This window comes from Xiphias gladius, chromosome 20 (assembly GCF_016859285.1).
Source record: "Xiphias gladius isolate SHS-SW01 ecotype Sanya breed wild chromosome 20, ASM1685928v1, whole genome shotgun sequence".
Taxonomy (NCBI): Eukaryota; Metazoa; Chordata; class Actinopteri; order Istiophoriformes; family Xiphiidae; genus Xiphias; species Xiphias gladius.
In genome coordinates this window covers 12,495,180-12,519,765 of record NC_053419.1, presented here as the reverse complement: position 1 = coordinate 12,519,765, position 24,586 = coordinate 12,495,180, and the positions used below count along the sequence as shown (strand labels likewise).

Here is a 24,586-nt window from a genome sequence, read left to right as displayed (position 1 = left end):
ACCTGCAGTGCTGTGAACATGACTGAATAATTCTTAAGTATGGTATGGTCACCAGCCCCTCTGAAATTTACAGTTTGTTGAAAGTCAATTTTGTTGTAACAGAGAAAAAAAAACAATGTCCAAATTACAGGATACAAGAAAGCCAGATACAAAATATGAATTCATTAATAACAAATAATTGGAATTGGGGAAAACACACACACACACACACACACACACAAATAACCTCGTTTTTCACCTAAAAATACTGCTTTTGCATCTACATTACTTTGAGCAAGTGTTATGACTGGAGAGTTACATCTGCAAAAAGCTAATACTGCATTTTAATTGTTCATATCTTTCTAATGTGTAAAACAAAATTAAAACATCATGGTGGTATATACATAATTGCAAAGTAAAAAAAATTGAAAGTATTTGAAGAAAAAAAATGCTTTTTGATGCTTTTAGATGAACTCTTTACAGAATGATGATATGAAAAAGCAATTTAGAACAAAGAAATACAAGCTTCCCACTGGAAGTAATGTGGCCATAATGGAACGAAGCAAACTCTAGGCTGAAAATGATGCAGCCAAAAACCACAGGCCCATATCGCAAGTCCTTTCAACATTTCTTTTTTTTTTTTCTTCTTTTCTTCCAAAGTTGTTGGCTTGAGGTAAGCAATATATTTTGGCCTTCCAACATTACTCCTTTTCTCCTGGTGCGCACTGGAGCGGTTTCTTTCTTCTCCCCTGCTTGGGGTGCAGCTGAATGTTCACAGAATGCCGTAGATGAAGATGGCCATAATGGCAGCGCTGATCAGGCCAGAGATGGGCACAGTCACAAACCATGCCATGAAGATGTTTCTGAACAGACGCCAGTCTACTGCCTTCCTTGAACGCAGCCATCCTACTGCAACCACTGAGCCCACCTGGAAACACCGTTATTGTCAGATTAATTCCAACATCTGCTGTAATTTTACAACTTCAAATCATCTGTCTTATACTTAAAATGTAATGAAGAGAAAGTTGTTCCTCATTTGGACTGTCTACCAGAGGGTTTACTGTAGCCTCGCTCACACCAAATAGTCTGTTCCCCCGTGTCTCAGTCTACCTACCAGACCACAATGTTGGACCAGCTTACCTTGCAGTGGGTGGTGGAGACAGGCAAGCCAATGTTCGAGGCTACCACGACAGTCAGGGCTGAGGCTAGTTCAATGCTGAAACCACTGCAGGGGAATAAAAACAACACTTATGTCTCAGAGCTTGCCTGCTAAATTCAAAGACTGGTAATGTCTGTGGAGGATGTGGTTTTATGACTAAGGAGAAACAGGATCGTCTGTGGCGTTTGTACCTTGAGGGGGTGATGGGGGTGAGGTCCCTGCCCATGGTCTGGATCACTCGGCGACCCCATACCCAGAGTCCAGCACAGATACCCACGCCACCATACAGCAGGAGCCAAATGGGTGTAGGTTCATTTGAAGTCACGCTGCTGGTTGTGTAAACCAGCCACAGAGCTACCAGCGGTCCAATGGCATTGCTGCAGAGGAAAGAATGAGGTCATTCCAGCAGTGGCCAAAGATTCTGACTTTGAGTGTTACTTTGATAGTTAAAAATGTCACCAACAACATGCCAGAGAAACAAAAGTGTCATCTATCAGCCTGATGACTGATAAAAAGACCTTCAAAAGGAGATTTCTTACCTAACGTCATTTCCTCCATGGGCGAAGGATCCGAAGCAGGCAGTTAGAATTTGCAGGAACTGGAAGAGAGTTGAGACTTCTGGCTTGTCTGCCTCAAGTCTATCATCATCCAGAGAACTTTGGCTGCTACCTGCATCCTCCTTCCCCATTTCTAGTGTCACCTCACCCTCTCCCAGCCCCTCAGGAGTCGTGTGCTCTGCCACAGCATTGCAGTAGCTGGTGTAACTGTCCATACGCACACGCTTCCTGTCCTGACCGCCTGACCCTGGGCCCTTGTCGCCATCCTCGCTGGCACGGAAGTCGCCTTCTTTATGCTTGAAGTCTCCATGCATGCCGATGATGGCCATGGTGTAGGAGGTGTAGCTGTTGTTGCGCCGGATAGGTCGGTCACCCCCCTCGCCCATGCAGTCACCGACCTTGGCCAGGTGGAGTTTGTGCAGTAGGTCCTTGTAGAGGCCAGAATCCTTGTGGACTGTGTGGTACTGGCTGTAACCGTTACTTGGCATCTGTGCTGGCCTATTGTTGAACTGGACCTGATTATTGAACTGGACCTGATTGGGAGTATTTGCGGAGCCACTGCTGTGCTGAGCTTGCTGGTTGTGGACTTGGACCTGACTGTTTGATTGTGGCTGTTTAGGGGCTACAGAAAGGCATAAATAAAATAAAATAAAAATTAAAAAAAAAAAGTATTAAACCTCATTAAGTCTTCAGTTAAGTAATAATTTCATGTGTGTCATTTCATCTGAGGAATTACATTACATACCATTAAGATACATAATTTTAATTACACATAAAAGTAATGTTGTTTCTTGGCATACTTACCCCCATTTGCATTGCTGTAGTCGCCGTCATCAGAATCTCCAATATCAAATGCCACCTTGCGTTCCTTATTAATCTCGACATCTTCAGAATCTCCAATGTCAAACGCCACCCTGCGCTCCTCAGAAGTAGCCTGGGGCTGAGCAGAGAGATTCTGATTGACTGCTGGGGTGGTGGGCATAGATGTCTCCCTGGCAGTCTGTTTCAGGATTGGAAAGTGGGCCTCTCTAGGCTCCATCTTCTCCATCAGGGGACTCTCAGAGGGGCTGGAAGATTTGATTTCTCCTGGTAAGGGAGGAGATGGGATTGAGATATTGCTTGGGTCATGTCCAAACATATACACATTACAGCAGAGAAATACTAGCCCAGAACATGTGTTTCCTTTCAACCTAAGCTGTGGGGAGCTTTAAGAATTGCATAACCACAGAGACAGAAAAACCTTTGTCCTATAAATGCAATGTTACCAGAGTTCAAAAGCCAGCACCTGTGTTCACAGGATCAGATAAATGGATTATGACCTTACAAAGAACATATTTACACTACCGCTGGCAGCTAAAAATATGAAAGACAATAAGACTCAACACACCCTGGGGCTCACATGACATTTACTTGTGGTTATAAAGTGAATCGGATACTCAGTGCCAGTATTTTCTGTGTGATAATCATAGGAGTCTGCCTCGGCTAGTCACATTGCATCATGATAGGTATCAATGGTCAAGAAGCTGAGGCAGTTGTCACCCTCAGCCTTTTCCACATATGTGCACTGCAAATGCCATGTCGACACCTTAAGTCAACCCAGGCTTATTTTAGTCAAGGAGGTAAAGACCAATTAGTGGATCACTATTACCCAATTAGGCTGCTTGTCTACTGGATATAGGCTGATCTAGACAGATCATGCTCTGACAGATACACCTGCTGTTTCTCTGTTATTATAAGAGGCGACAAATCAAAGTCAATATCACTCAAAGAATATCTTAAGTATTGATAATCCAGGCAGAGTCAGATCTGTCTCTCTGACAATGAACAGGTTTATCAAGATGGATACAAGTAGAGAAAAATGAATGTTTTAAATGTTTATCTTTTGTAAAAGGTTCTATTGAAAACAGATGGCAAACTACATTTGTGGGCCTATGTCCTGTGTAATGTCGGATACAGCTATTCTGTAATTATTCTCTTTATTAATACAATAACAAAGAAAACCAGACCAAAGCTTTTATGAGAGACGACTGAATATAAAAGGTAGTAAAAGAATCATTAACAATGGAGGGTACTACAATACTTTCATCAAGGTTCATAACGAATGGTGTTCCCCTTCAACACCAGGACCACACTATTGGTGTTTAAATGCAGATGGCTTTTGGCTTTTTACTTTAATCCAGGATTATAGGACAAAAACTGGTGACAATATATTGAGCTGGTTTTCATTAGAGCGACTCCATTATGACAAAATATCCCTGAGCTCCATTTGCTGGATTAATATGAGCCCTCACTGTGAATACGTTTAGGTTACATGCGCATTGCTAAATCCCTCACTTGTCCACTGGTTTAGGAAGGGAAAGTCATCATTTCAGTGGTCAGCAGAAACTGGTGACCGCTGGGATTTGAAAACTGAGTTACCACGTTGCCAAAAATTACAAAAAGGTAAGCGTGACTTACGTTCAATCTTCTTCTTGAGGCGAGGGCAGACAATAAACCAGACCACAATGGCAGTCAGCAGAGAGCAAGCCAAGGAGATTAACAGAAGGCCCCACCAAGGGACCTTGTCAAATCCCAGGACTGAAGAACCAGCAGGTGCCACGGGAAGAATCAGACACACACACAAAGGCAAACAGAAAGGCAGTTTAAAAAAAAAAACAAGGCAGCAGGTGCTACCTTTCTTTGTGGACAACAAACAATATTATATATATATATATATACACACACACACACACACATACACAATATACATTGTATTAAGACCAACATACCGAAACTGAGCAATTTTATAAAACTGTAAAAATGTAAAGCAAGACATTATTTATAAGTCCACATGATGTCATATCAGGATAATAAATTTTCAGGAGGGACTTGTATTGTCATTTAAAACAAATGGCACCAGTGAATGAAAATTAACTAGAAGGCCATAACTCCAATGACATCGGACCCTGTGTGCCATCTTTTGGCATTACATGATGGGCTGACAGCATTGCCCCATTCTGCCATGTCTAAGTTAAATATGGAAAGCATGTGTACCTCTAGAGGTGAACAGTTATGTAACAACTAAAAAGGTGAAGGAGCAAAAATGTCACCATGACCCCCAAGTGCACATGGACAATGATTTCCTTAAAAGGCAACATTACTCAGGGAGAAAAAGAAAAAGAAAGGGGGAGTCATTCACTGGAGTTGTTTGCTGTAGCAATAAAGGCACCCTCTTGCCAATACTGCAGCAAAGCTGGGGCAGAATAGGTAGATGTAATGCAGAACGTGCTGGCAGAATGCAACCCTTTATATTTCCCCAGGGAAGCATTCGCTTTTGTCATACAGAGGGTACAATTCAGCAGTGTGGTTAGGAGAGATAAAAGCATGAGCTGCTGAAAATTCCTGCAACACCTCTGGTGAGGTGACCTTGGCCATGCATTATTTTAAAAAACCCACACTTCCACTAGCTCAGGACTGTTTGGGAAGTTTAAGATAAACAAAAAGGAAATGAGCGCCAAGGCTAAGTGATAAGTGTCGCGGCCGCCGTGTTCATTTGAGGGCAGAGTCCACAGTGCACTCTCTCCACTGAGTCACACTGCAGCATGAGACTGCAGAGCACCTAACTGATGTTTATTTAGCTATACAATGGAAGCTCAGTCCCGCCAGGACGGGAGAGGCATAAAAGGAAAAACCAGAAGCTGGTTCTGTAACAGCTGAGCCTCCTGTTTCACTGGAGTGCATCAGCTCACATGTAGTGAGACATCCAGAGACAGGTGTGGTTCAGTTGGACACTAGCTGTCGTTAGAGTACACTCCGGGAAACTCAATATAAAAGGACACAGAACAACCCTCAAAATGACAAGGGGGCCTGACAGCATTCATGTGGAAACTCACTGTGACTTGTTTGTACCAAACTTCTTACAAAATATAAAAGAAAGGATTTAGAAACTAGCCTAGGTCTAGCAGTCTGATAAACACTCCCACACAAAGGGGTGGGTTTATACCACAGCCATGCAGTGGGATGAATGGGACTGCACAGGAAATGGAATTTAACCACGTCTGCACTTCAAACCCCTCCCTGAAACCTCTGTATCCCATGGCCTACATTACACAATAACATGTTTTTTCCCCCTAGTACTATATGTGAAGCTCGCCAGCAACCTCAATTACATTGACAGTTCAAGCGGTAGTTTATGACTCACTTGGCAAGGAACCTCTGGTTATTTGTCCTCACTTTTGTTTAGAACCCAGTGTAGCACTTACCAAGAGTATTAGGACTAAATGACAGCTGCACTAGGTATCAGCACTGAAGGGATCTGCAAGCTCAACAGTAAGTATCTATCCATGACACCGCAGCTGACAATAGCAGCCTCTGAAGGGACCTGAGATTTTGTTTTAGGACAATGGCTCAGGTTAATTTAAGGACATGTATACTGTGATGTGAGTATCAGTTATGTTGCTGATTGTTTTGTGTCCCCAGAGCAACCAATGCTCTGAAGTGGTTTTTTTTCTCCCCCATCTGTAAAAAGGATTGACAGCTGACCCTCAAATACTTTGGCCAAAACTTTTGCACATGCTGACTTGAGGTCTCTGGCAATGGTCTATATATTGAGTATTGGAATGTGCTGTGGCATGCCTGGTGTCCAATAGCACCACAATGATAGGGTGTAGATCAGTGGAACAATGAGTCCTATCACAGGAAACCAGACATACTGTACTCAGTTGGCTGTAGATACCGCTACTGCATTAGAGTCCACATATCAGTAATAGGCAACAGCAACGTGCTGCTGTTGTCCTGAGTATTATACTTTCCAAAGTTTGGCCACGAAATAACATGGGATGTCTGACTTTGAGGAACAATACTATTTTAAAACTTTTAAATCAAACAATTAATAAACTGTGTTGCTTTGTGTTAAGTCATGACATATTCATGTAGGAACTGTTAAACTGGCTTCATTGCAGTCTTGAGACTAACAATGAGCCTGTGTGTGGCGACAATTTTTCTATATCTATCTGACGTCAGTGTGGAAAATAATTAATTAAAAAAATTAAATAAATAATATATATATACACCAAACTTGATAGAAGATGCAGCATGTTTGTTAAGGTGTCAAAAATGCAATCTCACACCTTTTTTTTCTGTGAGGTACCCAAGTACAGGTCCTCATGTACAGTGTGTTGAGGTGTGAGGGACTTCACACAGCTGTACAGAATGTGCCTGGCTAAGCACGGTTATGGGCTATGCTGGAACTGCAAGTGATCTCCTCTCTGTGAGTGTGCTGATGTGCATGCACACATCTGCGCACCATATCTGGTCAAACTCTGGCCTGTAGCAGCCATTTAATGGCTCAGGCCCGCTAACATCTTGAACTGTTAGGCCCTGTAGAGAGAAAAAAAACAAAAGGAGCAAAAGTTGCTCATTTAATAAAGAGTTTCCGGAGAACAATAAGTATTCAGAGCAATATTATACTAATTCTGAGCAGCAGTACAACTAATGGCAGCAGCCAACTATGACCATTTCAAACACCGTCTTTACTTCTCTTTTCCTCCTCCATGTCTGAAGGGCACAGACAGTGATGTCAAGAGTTAAGTGAAATCTTATTTCCATCTCCCTGTTGTGCTCCGCTCTAAAACCTTATTCCAGCTATGACCCACATAGAACCACAAGCAAGTGAGCTCCAAAAAACATGTTAAAATAAACACTTCTTCTGTGAAAATGGTAAACAGCCTGGTTCAGTCTGGAAAATGCGTGGGCCTCCGGCTGTCTGAGGGAGCAGTTTATTTTAAACTGTGGCTGCGAGCAGGCATGCAGAGCAAAATGACTGAAAACAATGATACTCACTCGGAGCTCCAGTGAACATGATGGAGAACAGGTTGATTCCCATGGTCACGGCATAGAAGACAGGCAGGGCCTTCAGTCCATTAGGTACAGGGTCTTTCTACAGGGACAAGACAGAGCACCAAGTCAGAAATAAATATCCCACTGTGAACAAAACTGCCCCATTTGGCTGTGACGTTACAGTTGATGGCATAACAAGGGCATGGTCGTAATTTGAACCTCGTTGTATAATGGGGATAATGAAACGCATCAGAACAGGAGCATCATTATTTCCGTATAACAAACATTTCCTCAATTTCATTTTGAGCGTGGACTAGTACAATGTTGAAACTGACCTAAGCACAACGCCCTTGGAGGTTCTCATTTTACTCACAAATACATATACCATCTACAAGTTGATAACAGCAAGCTTACCTTGTGTAAGATGAACATCCGCACAAAGTAAAAAACAACAGCTGACATGATCCCAGACAAAAGGGGGCTCAGGAACCAGGAACCAACTGCAAAATTAAGGAAATAAGAGCATTGCAATTTAGTGGACATGTAATACCCAACAACTGTGTCATGAAAATGAAACAAAAAAACCCAGGTGGGACCTTTAACTCTTGAAATTATTGATAACACTCAAACAAATACAATCCCTGTTGTACTACTAGTATTCTAACTCAAAACTAAAATGTGATATACTTAAATAAAACTACTGAAACAGTTTCTTCTACTCTTTCTTGAAAATTTTATATTTTAGTTTAATAGATTCTTTTCCTTTATGAAATGCAATACCTGTTACGAAGCAATCCTGTCAGCTGTGGTCTAAACAGGAAATCTTCACTCAGCTCATGTCTCCGGCTATTTTAGTTGCCAGTTTTAACTATAAAGTAGCTATAATCCTCTCTCTTGTAAAGTGGACATTCTATTTTGGCAACATAGCTACTTGTCTCGTGGACACTTTATTCAACCGCTTAATCATTACAGGTTCTTCCTGAGATCTCAATGTAAAATTTCAAATCCTTTCCATAACTAAATGGTTGTTAACATTTAACATTTTATCATTTTGTGATCCATTATTGCTGTACAAAAAGTCTGGTTTACATCAGTTTCGGGCTTTCTGTAGAGGAACACTGAGCTGAAAAACCACCATCTAATGCAACAAATGCAGAAACAAGAAAAATTTTGTGAAATAAGATCTGCTTCTGTATACTGCTACTCACAAAGCTTTAAGTAAAATTGCCACATGTTCTCTGACAAATGTCTTTCCTTCCCCATCTGGACATCCCAATATTTTTCTTTTATATAAAAACAAGGAACTACTGAAAGCTGATTTATATTTCAGATACTTTTTTATATATTTCTATGTGTTGTGGATATAGCTCTGAACCTCCAGCCTTCATTCATAACCTCACTGAATTGTTGACCTAGATATTAAAAAGGTCTTCAACAAAGACAAAAAACCATTATAAAACACTGCATTGCCTGTCACACACTGCCATTAATGTAATACAAGCTGTGAGCCAATGCGAACAAACCATGAGGACATTTCTAGCTTAGCTAATTAGAGTGCAGACCTACCAATACGGAGGAGTTCCAACCACCTGACTCCCTGCTGGCCTTTGGCAACCAGTGAGAAGCCAATAGTAGCACCAACAATGCAGTGTGTTCCAGAGATGGGGAGCTTAAGGAAGGAGGCGAACAGCTGCCACACAGCAGAACCTAATGAGAATAAATAAATTGATCCCATTACTCAACAGGTTGACCTGATCTCAGTTTTTCCACATAACTTTTTGCCAAAAATTACATTAATACATTAGAAGGCTCACAACAGTCTAAGGGTACCCTCCTCTGAGGCAAAGTAAAAACTAGTAAAAATGTTAAAACCTGTTTAAAAATTTGCTTTAATAGCTGTTTCATATGAATTGTTTGTTTGTTAGTTTTTTGACAGTTGGAATCTGAACTTTTCCCAAAGTATTTTGGGAATTTACAGCTAGTTACAGCCCTATTCCCAGGAGTTCGTTTGACATCTACATTTTCTAGTTGGAAGAGCCATACAGTGCCAAGCCCTATGTGCCACCAAGATCTGTTCACAGGATTCACTGACTAAGTTTAATTACATGCTAGATAAGCTGCAGATACTCACCAAACATGGCACTGACAGATCCAGCCATTAACACGTGCTCAGAGCCATTGTACATGCCCACGTCGATGATACCCTTACGGATGGTTTCACTCACTTTGGCCCCAAGCAGCACAGAGCCCAGAGTCTCAAACACTGTGGCTAGAATGCATGCCTGTTGCAAGGTGACCACTCGAGAGCCGACAGCTGTGCCAAATGAGTTGGCAACATCATTGGCACCCACAGAAAAGGCTAAGATGAAGGCGATGATGAAGCCGATAATCAGCAGCCACATGTAATCTGTCAGAGCAGTCTGGCTCGCCAGAATTATTGCAGTTGCAGTTGTTGAAACCATGATTGTAGACTATTTAGGACTTGCTTCACAATCTTAAAGGGAATGAATGCCTGTCAAAATATTTATTTATATAATGCTATTTTTAGACAGCAGCTAGTAAAATAAAGAGGTACAAGGTAAAATAAATAATTAGCTTCTCTTCAGGCCCACCTGTCTTAACAGGATCGCTGAGATTTAACAGTGCAAACTCTTAGTAGGTTTATCTGGAACTGACCAGAAAACAATTATGGTAAACAGAGGTATATTGAGGGCTTATTGCTATCCTGTAATTATACTAGATCTGTTGCTGATCTTTGGGTGCTGAGCTATCAAGCAGAGTGAAAAGACAGCCATTGTGCAACTGTAATTGTAGATGAGCAGGGGTACATCCTGAAAAAAGACAAAAGACAGAAAAGACTTCCTTTAATAATAAGCATGCATATGTAATTCCATCTACATGAAAATGAAATGCACGGAAAAAAATAGAAACTAAAAAAAACAAAAAAACAAAGTAAGAAGCTTGGAAACGCCAGCGGTAAACGCTTGGACCGGAAGGAGGACATATAGTAGCTTCCTTCTCTGAAAACCCAATGGGATGCCATTTTTGGTATGTGTCGCAGGAAAGAACCGGCGATTATATGACACCAACGTCCTCTTATTAAACCCAAACACTTAACTTTTTTTTTTTTTCATTTTCTTGAGAATCTGTGACCACAAAGAGGGTTACGAGATAAGGAGTGCCTTATCTATAAGAGACAGTTTTCTTACGTTCGCACGTGTCTCCGTCCATTCATAGAACATTCCCCGAACACGAGCGCCGTCTTTTAGTACGGTTTCAGGCGCTTGTAGAACAGAAACATTCAGCCGGTTTAGACTGGACATCAAGACCCCAATTTGTCGTTATAGTGATGATAATAATGATGATCACTGCGCCTATTATCTGCGATTTCAATTATGTTTTAGCATGGTTTTCGTCAAGATGGGACGCGACCGGATGTGACTTCATTTGGGAGCACAAGCCACCGTCGTGTGTTTAGTGCTAATTTCACTGGCCTGCCAAGCGTGTGCTGGACAGATGGCCAATACTGCTAACGTTAGGTTAACATTAAAGGACGTGTTTCCTTGTGCCATAACCCTTTCTCCGAGCCAAATGTTACTCAGACCTAATGTTAACGGTAACTCACCATCAGCAACCGTTACCTAACATCGAACAAACAGGATATTTACTCTTTAATACGTGTTCGTCTTCGCTTAAATATAACGTTATTACCTAGCAAACAAATCTATCTAGTCGTTATTGTTAAAGACGTAACACAATGGCTTGTTAATAAGCTATCGTTAGCATTAGCTTACGTTAACATCGGATGGTGATGTTAATCTTAGTGTTCAGAGAATAAACCACAAGGAGCTCTGTATTCAGATAGAAGGGCTTCGTAATAAAACTCACCACACGTTGCAGTTGTCAGTCCCGTGAAGAATAGTCTTTGCTAGACTGTAAGCTAATTAGCGCGCGCACAGACAGTAAACGTGCGATAGCGCGCGCGGGATAATGAAAAATTAAACTGATGAAATGTCCCCCTCAAAAAAAAAAGCTGCCTTAGGTTAAAAATTAAAAAAAAAAAGCTATTGACGACTGTCAGATTCAGTGTGAAATAAATTACTCTTTTTCAAATTAAGAAACGTCTCGGTTTGAATGAGAGGTTGACTGCCGCATGTGAAGAACTTGCTTGGTACCGGTAGGGAAAAGGAGGGTTTCTTTTTTTTATTGGATACACCCTTCAGGACGCCCCGCCCCCACCCAGGATGACTCTTCCTTCTGTCTGTCTGTCTCTCTCTCTCTGTCTTTCTTTTTTTTTTTTTAAAAAAAAAACACTTATCATGTGTTGAGTGCACGAGAGTCTTCTTTCACAGCATTATTTTTACTCGATATTCCTTCATTTATACTTAGCCACAGACACAGGTTCCCATACACTGCCACTAGTACAGAATAATTTCTATTAGTAGTATTGGGCCACTTCATTCACATACTTGTAAATAAAATACCTTTTGCCTACATACGTAACTGTATATTACTTACCTGTATATTTGTGCATACCTGTGTACATACTTGTGTACAGTGGTGGGATGTAACTAAGTACATTTACTCAAGTACTGTACATAAGGACAATTTTGAGGTAGTCGTTCATAACTTGAGTTTTTCCATTTTATCCTGCTCCAAACTTATACTCAGAGGTAGAAGAAGTTCCTTTACTTAAGTAAAAGTAGCAATAATACATTAAAAAAATACTCCATTACAAGTAAAGCCTTTCATTCAAAAATTGTACTTAAGTACTAGTAAGTATTAACAATATTTAGTTAAACTGTCAAAAGTACTTGTTATGCAAAATGTCCCCTCTCAGTTTATATGATCAAAGTATTGGATCATTATTATTAATGCACTGACATGTAGGTAGTATTTTAATGTCATAGTTGGTTGGGATGGAGTGAAATTTAACTGCTTCATAACACTGTTGGTTACTGTATACTAATCTGTAATGATGCATCATATTTAAGAAAGGGATTATATGTATTGTGTTTTGAATCGTAAATTGAAAAGTAACTAGTAACTATACCTGTTAAGTAAATGTAGTTGACTAAAAACCACAATATTTCCCTTTGAAATATTGTGGGATAGAAATATAAAGTAGCATAAAATGGAAATACTCAAGCAAAGTACAAGTACCTCATAACTGTACTTAAGTACAGTACTTGAGAAAATGTACTTAGTTACTTTCCACCACTACTGCTGCCACTCCACTACATTTCAAAGGAAAATATTGCACTTTGTACTGCTCTACGTTTATTCAATAGCTGTAGTTACCGGTTACTGGTAGATTTAAATTATTATGGGCCTATACAAAACCTACGATGAGCTTATTAAACACAAGGCTTTGTTGTAGGTAAATATTCAACACTATAAGTTAAAAATCAACCACACTGTAACATAAAATGCTGCATATACATGAATAGATGAATAATAATAATAATAATAATAATAACAATAATAATAATAATAAAGTAGATAATTATATAAAACTGACAAGAGCCGTTTTTTGCAAAACGAGGACTCTTGATTTTACACTGTGGTATTGTGACTTTAACTTGAGCATAGGATCTGGATACTTCTTCCACATTGCCATACCAGTATATGACAATAAACCGGATCTATCTATCTATCAAGGCTCATGTTTTTATCATCACACACCACCTCAATTGTCACGCAGCCACATTTCAAAAATAGCTTCGTTGGCAAATAGACATACAGATAGACACAAATCACAATTCACCCTAGTAACCACTGCTTCAAGTGCATTCGCCCGGAAATGATAGCAACAGTCATCCTCCAACAAAAGTCGTTTTTCTTTGGTGATTTTTCTTTTGTTACGTTCCTCGAGAGAGACGCGATGTGCTGAATGGAAGGAGTGCTCAGCAAGCGTAGTAGAATACGTTCGGCTGATTAACAGTTTAGCCAAAAACGTGCTTTGTATTAGCCCGAGGGCAACGTGGGGGGAAAACACTGACAATTCCCCAGACACACTGCCGTTATCTGTTGACATGGGATTATGCTGTAATAACAGCACGCATACGTATAATTATTTTTTAATAACGAGTTCGCCCCCTTCCATTATTCCCTCCCCACGTGACGTCACTTCTTTTGAGGCTCGTGGAAATGTCTCACTCAAATCAGGCAGCTAACCACCCGAGTTCCCAGAAGTCCACTCTCAACGCCGGACCCATTTAATAGGCGTCGCCTCTGACTCCCACCCAGCGTTTACTCACACTCCCGCGGCGAGACTCTACGTGCACGCCGGTGGCTGTAAGCAAAGGTCTATATGAAGTCATGGGTTCACTCCCTTGCCAGGAACCCGAAGCCAGTTTAAAGAAAAAGCGACCTCAATTTAATCGCAGATTAGATTATTGTGGAACCGTCAATGTCAAAGGGGGACTCGGAATCCGTGTTTACTGATGTTTGCATTGATAGTTTCCACTCCAATAGGACTGAATAGGCCACAACACAGACCTAATTCAAAAGTACTCGAAATGACAGTGTGCGGCTGCTTCATTTGTAACTCTACGTTCAATGTGATAAACCCATTCCCTTTATGTAATATTAGTCTACATCCTGCTGCGAATATCACTGTACCTCTCTGGCGCAGTCAGAGGACCAGTGTTTGTGTGGATTTGTTTGCTTTAGAGATAAGTAAACCGAGAGACACATGCTGTGTTTTCACGAGGTTCTCCAAAAACATCTGGTCTCACGGTCTTATGATACTGAAATCGTTCATAGCTTTGATGAGCAACACACACATGACTTCAAAGAATACTGGATGAGCTACGGGCCTGCAGGGTTAGATGATATCTGTCATTATACCTTATTGTTAAAAAAAGAAAAAGGAGAAGATCAACGTACATTGTGTCATTATTTATTTTATTTCATTACCTCTGTCCTACTTTGTTTATGTTAAGCTGCAGAAAAAAACGGAATGACTGGCCGAATAAATGACTGACTGACCAGGTTAGACAAAGGGAAATGCAATACATCTGTGGGCCGTTGCTTCCATTGATTCCTTGGGAGCCTAATGACACCACAGAGCCTTTTCGATGTTGAGCGCAGTGCATACAGTGCCTCTGCTGATCTAAATCACGGAGCCCAATTCTCTCATGTACCTGTTTGGGTTTTTTTTAAAGCGTCATTTATGTAATTTTTTTAACTTAGTTCACATAACTCATCTTGTATCACACATGCAGGCTTCCAGATTGACCTATGGCAACGTTTCTTCTTCTCTGCACAGTTGAGCGGCGCCATCTGGCGAATATTACACTAATAACATTTTGACGGTTAATATTACTTTCTCTGCCTGTATCTTTTTGTATGTCGATTCCAATTTCAAGGTCAGTCTTTTCTTAAAGATTTTTAACTAATTTCCTCAAAATGCTTCGACTCACGGCTGTGAAATAACACAATTAACATCTACTCCTTTCCAAATGACAACAAATACACAATGATTCATAAAGAACTTTTTGTCACAAGAGCTTCCTAAGAAAATGGGTCAAGCTCATCAGAACATCTTTTTACTCAATAGCACACATAAACATAATTACAGCCAATAAAAATAGGATCGTTGTAACACAAATGCGAGAGTGGTGTATTGTGAAACAGAACCTCTACACACGTGTTCGGTCATGCTTTTATACTGAAGACGCTGGTTTTGAACTGCAACGCCGGACGACGACTCTCACTTCCTCTCTCCGGTGTGCGTGTTCAGCTCGCCGCAGGCCCCGACCCCCTTCAGGGTTTGAAACTCTTATCCTAAACTAAAGCAGCTAACCTGAGCAATTGGGACGCGAACTGTGAACCCGGATCGTCGAAGAAAAACGGCAAGAGGAGCTCTTGTATAGGCTGAACAAACGCACATGCTGGTCCCCGAGCTGCTAAATTTTGAGACAGACTCCCGCTAGGACCAATCAAAATTCTGTAAAAAACAACAAACGTCCAATGAACGCCCGCTTCCGAGTTTGTAAGGCGGGTTTTCCCGAGTGGGTGTGTGAGAGGCAGCAGAAAGAAGAGGTCAAATGGATTGCAAGAGTTTGAGAAACGTGAGCCTGTCTCCACGAGAGATACACAGGTAGACCGTTGTATCGGAGTAACAGTAGACGATATCGTTTACAAAGCAGCTATCATACATTTGGTTCAGAATTAAGTACAGCGGAGTGAATGTGTTGTTTGTTCGTGTCGCGCCATAAGGCAGTTCGAAGAGATAACGTTAGCATTAGCTAGTGTTACATGTCGCGTGTTCGCAGACAGTGAGATAACTAACGTCAGAACCAGAGTAAAATTGTGACTTTTGCTCGCCAAAAGTCCGTATTAGCATCTTTTTAAAAAGCAATGCATGGCGCATCTCCACAGTGCATTAGCTTATTAGCAACTAAGTACGTTAGCTAGCTGCTACACTTTGCAGCCTCTTGTCATTTATCTTGTCGTTGAGAACTTGTGGCACGGCCAAAGCTGTCATGTTTCACTCCATACCCCGTCGTCCGATCTGCGAGATCGGTGTAAACACAATGAGGCTTCAGAGCAGCAGGACATTCAGGCGGACTGTCGAGGAGAGCAGAGAAAAGCTCGGTCGTGTTCCGTCGCTGGGCAGGAGCATTGGCCTGCTGCTGTCCTGGCTCCAGAGGGCAGGTGCCAGTGAGGCCGCGGGATCTGGCCAAAAGAGGAAGGGGTTGCTGTCCATATTTGCGGACCACTGTGGCTTTGTGACCGGACAGAGGCTCCGACGTGCTTGTCAGATCGGCGAGCTTTACTCAAACCTGTACTCCGAGCGCACAAGGTGGAACCTGGTTGGGAACATATGGCGCAGATTTCAGAGCAAGCATGCCCCTACTGGGAAACTTTTCGCGGCCCTGGCTGGTGTCTTCATGTGGGAGAATGAGAAGATTCAAGATGAGGAAATTCGCAGGTTGGAAATCTTTCTTTTCACCTACGCTCAGACATACAATAGGGTGCCAGATGCAGGGCAAGAGGTGGTTACTGAATGGTTTGAGTATGAAATTTCTATGACCTTCACTTCACCAGATCTCATCCCAGCTTAACACCTACAGCAGATTTTGGACCAACATGTTACACAAGACTCTCACCCTTATCATCAAAACATTAAATCAGGGACTAACTTTTGGAAGAAGGGTGTTAGCGTTAGAGAGACTTGCAGCATGTATGCAAAGGACCACTGAAGCTGTTCTGTGACTCAACACCTTACTAAAACACTTTATATAGTTTTTCCCTGCAATTTGTCACTCATCTGTATGTGCAGTGCTGCATTTAATATTGATCTGACTATGATCTCTAATGTCAACTTTGCTGTTTACTAAAAACCCTGTCCTCATGTTTGCTTCCCTTTTGAAGGTGTGGACTTGAGCTACAAGAGCTGGAGGCTGTAAAACGTCTAAGCACATCCCTGGGGGCTGTGGCTGGGCAACAGGATCGGGGCTGGGAAGTTGTGATTGAGAAGAAAGACTTTAGAGTGTGGAAGCGGCCTATTCCCAACAGTCACCTCTATGAATACAGAGGTCAGCCAATGCACAATCTCACTATGTGTCACCAGGTGTCTGAAACGTAGATAATGCACACATTCAGATCTCTCTCTTGTGCTTGGGATTTTTCTTTTGGTTGTGATGATATGGGCATGATGTATCTGAAGAGTCAGCGTCCTTTTATTTATGTTTTAATTGCAGTGTTGGGCTCCTACAACGATGTCACACCAAGACAGTTCTTCAACGTACAGGTACAAACTTTTCAGATTTCAGTATGTGCTATTAGGTATATGTCAGTCTCAAATAATGAAGTGAAACCAATAACTTATTCTATTTAGGTACTGGTTTTCAATAAGAAAACATTAGGAAGTAGGCGAGAGCTGCACTTGTGGTTTTGAGTGTGCAGCAGTTTTTCTTTCCTGAAGTCTCAACTTATGTATTACAAACATTCAATTTGTATTACTTAAATAAAATTACAAGTATGTATTTATATCCAACTGGTAATGAAAGCAGTTTGGTTGAAGATTAAATGTTTATAGCAGTGGGACTTTGATGTGATTATTTTATTCATGGATTGTCTATATGGTACAGTATTTTTATGGTAGCTTGTTTTGCATTTCCATTTCCCCAGCTGCTCTTGCGCAACCTGCATGTTTGTGCTCTACATGTGCAGCACAAGGCATCTGTAACACTCCATGCGCTATATTAAGCACCTTACCCTTGACTTATGCTTTCCCCTTTCCCCCAGTTGGATACAGAATACAGGAAGAAGTGGGATTCTCTGGTTATCAAGCTCGAAGTAGTGGACAGAGATGTCTGTACAGGCTCTGAAATTGTTCACTGGGCTACGCACTTTCCTGTGAGTTTCTGTTGATCGCTTTTATGCATAAAGGAATGAGGCTATTTGTTCTACCTAATGTGTGTTCACCGAGCACTTACGTCTTTTGTTTTACAAGCCAAATGTGAATGTTTGTATTGTAGACTGTCAGCTTTTACATAACCTTGTTTAATCTCCCCTCACAGTATCCCATGTACTCACGGGACTATGTGTATGTGCGTCGCTATGATGTTGATGTCAACAACAACCTGATGATCTTGGTATCCAGGTGGGACTTTAAAAATGATGGATTTCTGGAGTTTTTTGATACATTATTAAATTAAAAACTTTATTTTTTTCTGTGCCATTTTTATTTTGTATATTTGTATTTCTTATGGTATAGAGCAGTGCAGCACCCCAGAGTCCCAGAGACTCAGGAATATGTGAGAGTCCATTCATACCAGTCAAAGATGGTCATTCGCCCTCACAAGTCCTTTGATGAGGTTTGTAGTGAATGCGTACAAGAATTAATTTTACTTGCATCCGGCGTCCTTTGTTTTGTAGCCACTGATACTGACTTCGTATTTTTCTTCTCAGAATGGGTTTGACTACCTGCTGACCTACAGTGACGACCCTCAGACTGTCTTTCCCCGTTACTGTGTGAGCTGGATGGTGTCAAGTGGTGAGCTCCTTTCTTTGGTTGAAACCTGCAAATGTTGGGAACTTTGCTTGCTGTTACATTCAGATTTTATTTGCATTTTTATACTTAGTGAATGTATTTCTTTCCTTGCATACATTTCATGTTTGCGTTTTCTCCCTGATAATGAGGTTTTCCCGTTGCACCCGGCAGGTATGCCTGATTTTCTGGAGAAGCTGCATACTGCTGCCTTGAGGGCCAAGAACTTGGAGGTGGGGATCCACGACTACGCAGGTATCATTAAATCCAGCGACACCAACCGTCAGCCAAGCCAGGAGCGCCTCAGTGGAGAAAACACACACACAGGTGGTCCTGGACAGATCTACGCTTGAGATGGATATTTTGTAGATCAGGGGTTGTGTAAGAGTGTTTTCATTTACACTTGAACCCAAATCGAACCCTCCAACACCAACTTTGGGTACATTGCGTGAACTGCAAATGGAAGTTTCAACATACAGTAAAGACAAATATACTGAAAGTCCATCCATAGATGTGGTTATATTGGTTGTAGATGAATTGTCACAAGAACAATGCACTGTATTGGTGACAGCATTACAGTTCTTTCGAGCAAATGTTGCTATTGAAATTGTCATCCAGACTGCTGGCCTCGGTACAAATTTTACTTGGCCAACCAATGTCATGTGGCATTATTTTGCCCCCTTAGGTAGTGATGTGGTACCTGCAACCATTGCTAAGATCGAGCCAAAATTCCTAATTGTATAGATGGTTTTGCCAAAGTGCTGTTTCTCTCAATTCTCTCTTTTTGTTGTCCATTGTTTGACAAGGCTTGACTTTAAAGGCTGTTCAGACCGCCAACCAGCCACGTCACTCTTAGTGTCTGTGGTGTGGTTTCAGCAAGATGACATGTAAATGGTTGTGCAGTATTTTACATAGCACAGTAACTACACTTGGGTTCTGGTCAACATTATCACGGTAACAAAACTATGGCCAAGATTTGTGCATTGACAGATGAAGGCCTGCACTGGGGCCTCTGTGGGAAACACTTTCTGACATGTTTCTTCATTTCATGGACTTAAAGCCACTGGTTTCCTGACTGAATGGGATGGATTAAAAACAAAACTTTAACAAAATGATGCTGTTGTACACAGAACTGAAAATGTAAAATCTAGTGTGGTGGTTTTTTTTTTTTTTTTTTTTAAGTGGATGGCATTGGTTTGCTGTCAGCACAGCGGAGGTTTCACACTGTCCGCCTCACTGTGTCTGTGACTTTTCAAAACTGCCAGCGTTGACAAAACAGCCTTCTGAAGATAAACCAGTCCTTCAGCACTAGGGGCATAGTGTCTTATAACAACCACACAAATCCTCAGATACAATGGAACCAATGCACTTATAGCTTGGCAACCTTACAGAGACACGTTTTAATAAACTTGTGCTCTTTTTAGAGAAACATGGAGCACTTGTGCCACATAACAATCCATTTACATTTCATATGATTTTAACAAAAAACAAAAAAAGTTGTCCTATTTCACGTTGGAAATTATTTAGATATCCCTGTGTTAACAACAGCCGTCATTTTAGTTAGCACTCTTAGAAAACACAAAAAAACCATAACTCTTATGTGTCACTGTAGCCCTTGTGCATTCATAAAACCATAGCCTGTGTACTGGAAGTTCCTGTTCTTACTAGTATAACAAGCTCTGTAACATTTTTCTCCTGCATTGTGATTCTACAGTTTTTGTTATTAAAGTGGGTCCTACTAAAACGCCATACAATTCATCCTTCCAAATCATTAACTGTTTGCAGGGGGTGTTTTTGAATGTACAAAGAGCACCACATGCTGTGGAATAAGACATCGCCTAATAAAGTACACTGTTTACAGCCTAAAAAAACTGGTGCAACTAACTTGAAATCCTTAAAAAAAAATAAAAATAAAAAATCTCATCTTGTACTAAAATGTAATGTCCCTTGTTGTAGGTGGTACATCAAAGTGAATCACCTGAAGTAATTGTTTCGAGATAAAGGAGTACAGTGGGTTCCACTCTGTGAAGGAAATCCCACATCTAGTAGCAATATATCCCTAATGTGTCAAAAATATGTATAATTCTGTTCTGCTTGATTTAAAATAAAAAATGGTAGTGTAAGTTATGATGCACGCTTGATATGTCGAACGTGTGAAGGGGGAAATGAAATGTTTTTGATATTTATCTCTTGTGTGCTCAAACAAAACTGAGGCTTTAATAAGATCATAATGACCCAATTCAACATTATGCAATATCTGTTTATGTTCAGCTTGAGAACATTGAGTAACATTTCAATGCTCTGTCATATGTAGACACCTGCTTGCCACCTGCAGTAGTCTAAAAGTTGTCACATACTATTTTTGTTTTTTCGGCAAGCAGTATAACATTTGTTGTGATTTGTTGCCACACGTGAATTACTTTAGGAACCGTATGGATAATTCTATGAGCTGATGCACTTGTAACCCTGTGAATTCAAGAGTTATTGAGATGGAAGAGCAACTAATCAGATCAAATAAACAGATGTTCATGTGTGTCTTTCTGTGTTCAGCTGTTGAATGTAGAGCACTCTTGGTTTTGACCCTGTCTTGGTAGAGAAAAAGGTGATTAGCCTTTTGTTTGTGCAAAGTAGCCACCGTAGTCCAGTCTAAAGGGGAAATCTGTAAACTCTATATTACTGGTCTGGCCATGAGGTTAATGACAGACTGCATAGAGAGGCTGCACAGTTTATTGGAAGCACTTTCTGCTCAACTGATCAGCTTGAAACAAGACCAATTATTGACATAAATCTGTACCTGTGTCCCAAACCATTCTCCACACTTATTATATACAGTGTGTACTTCCTACAAATCATGTTACTATTTAACAGTTAGTATACAAAAATACCAGTTTATACAAAGGAAATGATATGTGTAGAGGATAATATGCGTGAGACTGGTTGTCAATTAAACTTTTCTAAAGATTTTATACTTATTTTTTTTTTAGCTGTATCAGCACCTACATCTAAATCTTTGCATTCTGTATACTTTGAGTAAAATTTTCTAGTATGAACACAGTACTGCTTAGAATCTACTGTATATATAGTATGGATTGGAGATGTGGGACTAAATTGCTAGAATCCAGTATTTTTGCTTAAGATGTGTTTGCATTGGAATAACATGATTATACTTTTTAAATATAAATCTATGCAACAACTTTAATTTGCAGATAAGCAAATGTCTGCTCTGATCCACTGAGTCAGCTTAAGAGTATTGTTATGTCAGTGTTGATTAAATGCTGTACTAGATTTTCTTTTGACAATATGACGCCTCTAATTCTGGTTGCTGTGGTCTTTTTTGAATTCTGGTTTAAACTGCCTCTTAGTCTCATAGGAGAATCTCCAATAGGCTTTTTCATGGAATATATTTTAATGTTCGACCATAAGAAAGTCACGGATGCAAATAATAAAATGAATGAAGGTTGAATTCCATTTAACTACATCAGTTTCAGAGTCCTGAAGAGTCCCTGTCACACTACAATGCATGCATTGTATTTAAAATAATAAATATAATAATGATGACATGCATTAAGATGGTAGCTAAAGTTGAGGAATAGCACACCACCTCATCCACGGTCACAGTGCAGTTTGATAAAATAAAGGGGAAACCAACAATCATAATATCTATCATTGTAACTCTGGCACAGAATACAGGTAAGATTGAATTTCCCAAACAAAGGAGGGCGTATTTTTCTGGAAATATGTAGGATGTGGGGAAGTCATGAATAAATATTTCTCCAGGATAGAGCATATGGACTCAGTAAAACATAATAAAACAAGGCTCTTTGTGTACATCACTGCTGTAATGGTCATTATGACAGTAAATCAAATGGGGGAAAAATTACAGCAATATTTTATAGTGTATGTTATCATCTGAAGTAAAGACTGAATTCATTAAAATAAGAGTCATAAAGCAATGAGGAGTTTGGATTAATCATTTAAAATTTATTGGTTAAATGCACCAGTTGTGATTTAACTTATGAGACATCGCAGACTGAATTCAAAATAAGTAGCCAAGCGCTGTATGGAAACAAGAGTAATATAATTTTATCACCATTTCAAGAACTCACTGTCTAAACCACATGTGCTTGTATGTCTCAGGCATTGCGCAATGTCTCATTGTTTGATTTATACAACTGTGATGTGTCTGCAGTCCTAACTTAGTGCATATTGTTTTAACATATGACCTCTACCGGCTGAAATTATTGGCCATAGTTAAAAGCCACTGAGCACTTACTGTAATTGATCGTTTCCACAAATCTGCCATTTTGGAACCAACCAGCTTGTAGAGAATGACAGCTTTATCTATATGAATGCTATAAAACCTGCCAGATCCACACTAACTCTCACTTTTGTTAATCAATTCATTCAAGATGAAAAAACAAAAAAAAACAAAAAATGTTGGTGCCAGTACAACACACAGGATGTTTAGATATTTATTGGTCATAGTCCAAAGTCTTAGTCCATCGTGAGATGAAGAGAATAAAAGAATATTAGAGCATGGAAGTGATACAACTGCATATCATCGAAATTAATAGCACCTTGTAGTTATTGGTCCTTGTTGTATCTTTTGCTTTTGCATGGTTGTTTCTTATGTGCTCTACAGTCCTAATTTTCTCCAAATATTTAAGTTTTATTGCACTGTTTTAGTTTTTATTTCCTTCATATTTTTAAATGTAAAAAAAAAGCACAACCACATCAGTGACTTGAAAAAGGATATCTGAGTTTTATAAATTGCTTAGAAGTTCTCAAAAGAAGGCAGATAGTGCTCCGAAGCCTCCAAGGTGCTTGGCACAACCATGGACAGAAGATGGACTGCATGGTTAGATCAAGCACAATGGGGTCCTGGGCAAAGACAAAAAAAAAACCAACACAGGATCCAGCTCAGTATGAGGCATCCGGGGGGACTTGAAAGCTTTGTTGAATATGTAAGGTAATGGGAGAAAACCAGTAAAACATAATATATCTTTATGCTTTTTTCAAACATAGCTAAGTCATTCTCGGTAAATGTGGTTAAGTATCAAAACTCCTGAAAGAAATACAATATTGTCAAAGTATTTTCTGGGTTCTTGCAGTTGAAAGACAGTCCCACGGTTTGGTGGCATCTGGAGTCCAAGAGATGAAAAAGTCCAAAGGTGTGAGGGAGGGGATCCGAGCTCATGGACTGATTATCCAAAAAATGGCACCACTGGTTTACACAGTGATTTAAAAAAAAATGTTAACACAGTTGCAGTTAAGAACATCTGCAGAATAAAAACAACAGTTAGTCATAGGTCACGTTCACTGCGGGAAAAAAAGGGCAACACCCTTCCTGCGCACAAACTGCGTCAAACCCCTCCCTCCTGTCCTTGGCGCACAACTACCAGGAAAAAAAAAAATCTAAAAATTCTGTTCTTTGATACAAACATTGAAATTTTCAACATTTTCAAGAAAAGATATGCAGCAGGCCTGAGGAATGGTGGCTTAATCAAATTAGGTCTCCATCAGTCTACTGGGCGTTCTTCAACTGATCAATGGAAACAGAGTTTTGGTAATATCGTCAGTGATCTTGTTAAGAACTGCAGCAACTCACAGAGTCCAGTCGTTAAAATTTTACTGACAACTGACTGAAACAGAGTCTTCGCGGCCAGTGACACAATGAACTCAAAAATGATAGATATAGCTTCATCGCTGTTGTCCATCTGAGGACATGTACCGTCTCCTAAGAGTAAAGACACAACCACTCGTGACATTTAAGTCCTAACTGTGTTAACGGTCACTAAGTGCAATGTCAAGAACCATGATACCATCAAGCTCAGAGAGCTGTGTCTCCAAAACATTTGAAAATCTTGTTACCTTTTCTTGTGTTTCTTTTAGCTCCCCAGGGACGTCTTACTAAAATGAGAGGGCATGGTGCGATAATCAACTTAGAGCTCAGGCAACTGAGCCACTTTGTATGATGAAATTACACCGTAATGCATATTAATGCATCATAGAGAAAACCCTGCGTTTGTAGTGACCAAATGGCATGAAAATGGGAATACTTTGGGTGAA

At 40.3% G+C, this 24,586-nt stretch overlaps 2 protein-coding genes across 5 annotated transcripts; one reads left to right on the top strand and one right to left on the bottom strand.

Moving 5' to 3' along the window:
• Nucleotides 1-353: 353 nt before the first annotated feature.
• On the bottom strand, nt 354-15,302 carry slc20a1b (solute carrier family 20 member 1b). 4 transcript variants are annotated; one of them, XM_040157230.1, is made up of 11 exons: nt 15,157-15,302; nt 9,644-10,343; nt 9,079-9,219; nt 7,927-8,012; nt 7,516-7,612; nt 4,153-4,272; nt 2,500-2,781; nt 1,678-2,317; nt 1,330-1,515; nt 1,120-1,204; nt 354-907 (listed from the first exon to the last, which is right to left on the bottom strand). In XM_040157230.1, the coding sequence occupies exons 2-11, from the start codon at nt 9,972-9,974 to the stop codon at nt 752-754; spliced, it is 2,124 nt and encodes a 707-aa protein (XP_040013164.1). In that variant the 5' UTR covers nt 9,975-10,343; nt 15,157-15,302; the 3' UTR covers nt 354-751. The 4 variants fall into 4 exon arrangements, with proteins under 4 accessions (XP_040013164.1, XP_040013165.1, XP_040013162.1 ...); XM_040157231.1 differs by having other exon boundaries at nt 15,167-15,302; XM_040157228.1 differs by lacking the exon at nt 15,157-15,302 and adding an exon at nt 11,401-11,680.
• A 134-nt stretch (nt 15,303-15,436) lies between these two features.
• stard7 (StAR-related lipid transfer (START) domain containing 7) lies at nt 15,437-21,054 on the top strand. Its single transcript, XM_040157236.1, has 8 exons — nt 15,437-16,453; nt 16,897-17,060; nt 17,226-17,275; nt 17,773-17,883; nt 18,048-18,130; nt 18,245-18,344; nt 18,439-18,523; nt 18,692-21,054. The coding sequence occupies exons 1-8, from the start codon at nt 16,005-16,007 to the stop codon at nt 18,868-18,870; spliced, it is 1,221 nt and encodes a 406-aa protein (XP_040013170.1). The 5' UTR covers nt 15,437-16,004; the 3' UTR covers nt 18,871-21,054.
• The last annotated feature ends 3,532 nt before the right edge of the window (nt 21,055-24,586 follow it).

What these genes read in the sequence shown, in the direction of transcription:
- slc20a1b (XM_040157230.1), bottom strand. Translation starts at nt 9,974, where the DNA reads ATGGTTTCAACAACTGCAACTGCAATAATTCTGGCGAGCCAGACTGCT. An exon ending in CCTCAAGAAGAAGATTGAAC is followed by an intron (nt 2,782 to 4,152) that starts GTAAGTCACGCT and finishes CTCCCTTACCAG; the next exon opens with GAGAAATCAAATCTTCCAGC. An exon ending in CTACAGCAATGCAAATGGGG is followed by an intron (nt 2,318 to 2,499) that starts GTAAGTATGCCA and finishes GCCTTTCTGTAG; the next exon opens with CCCCTAAACAGCCACAATCA.
- stard7 (XM_040157236.1), top strand. Translation starts at nt 16,005, where the DNA reads ATGTTTCACTCCATACCCCGTCGTCCGATCTGCGAGATCGGTGTAAAC. An exon ending in CTGATGATCTTGGTATCCAG is followed by an intron (nt 18,131 to 18,244) that starts GTGGGACTTTAA and finishes CTTATGGTATAG; the next exon opens with AGCAGTGCAGCACCCCAGAG. An exon ending in GAGCTGGATGGTGTCAAGTG is followed by an intron (nt 18,524 to 18,691) that starts GTGAGCTCCTTT and finishes TGCACCCGGCAG; the next exon opens with GTATGCCTGATTTTCTGGAG.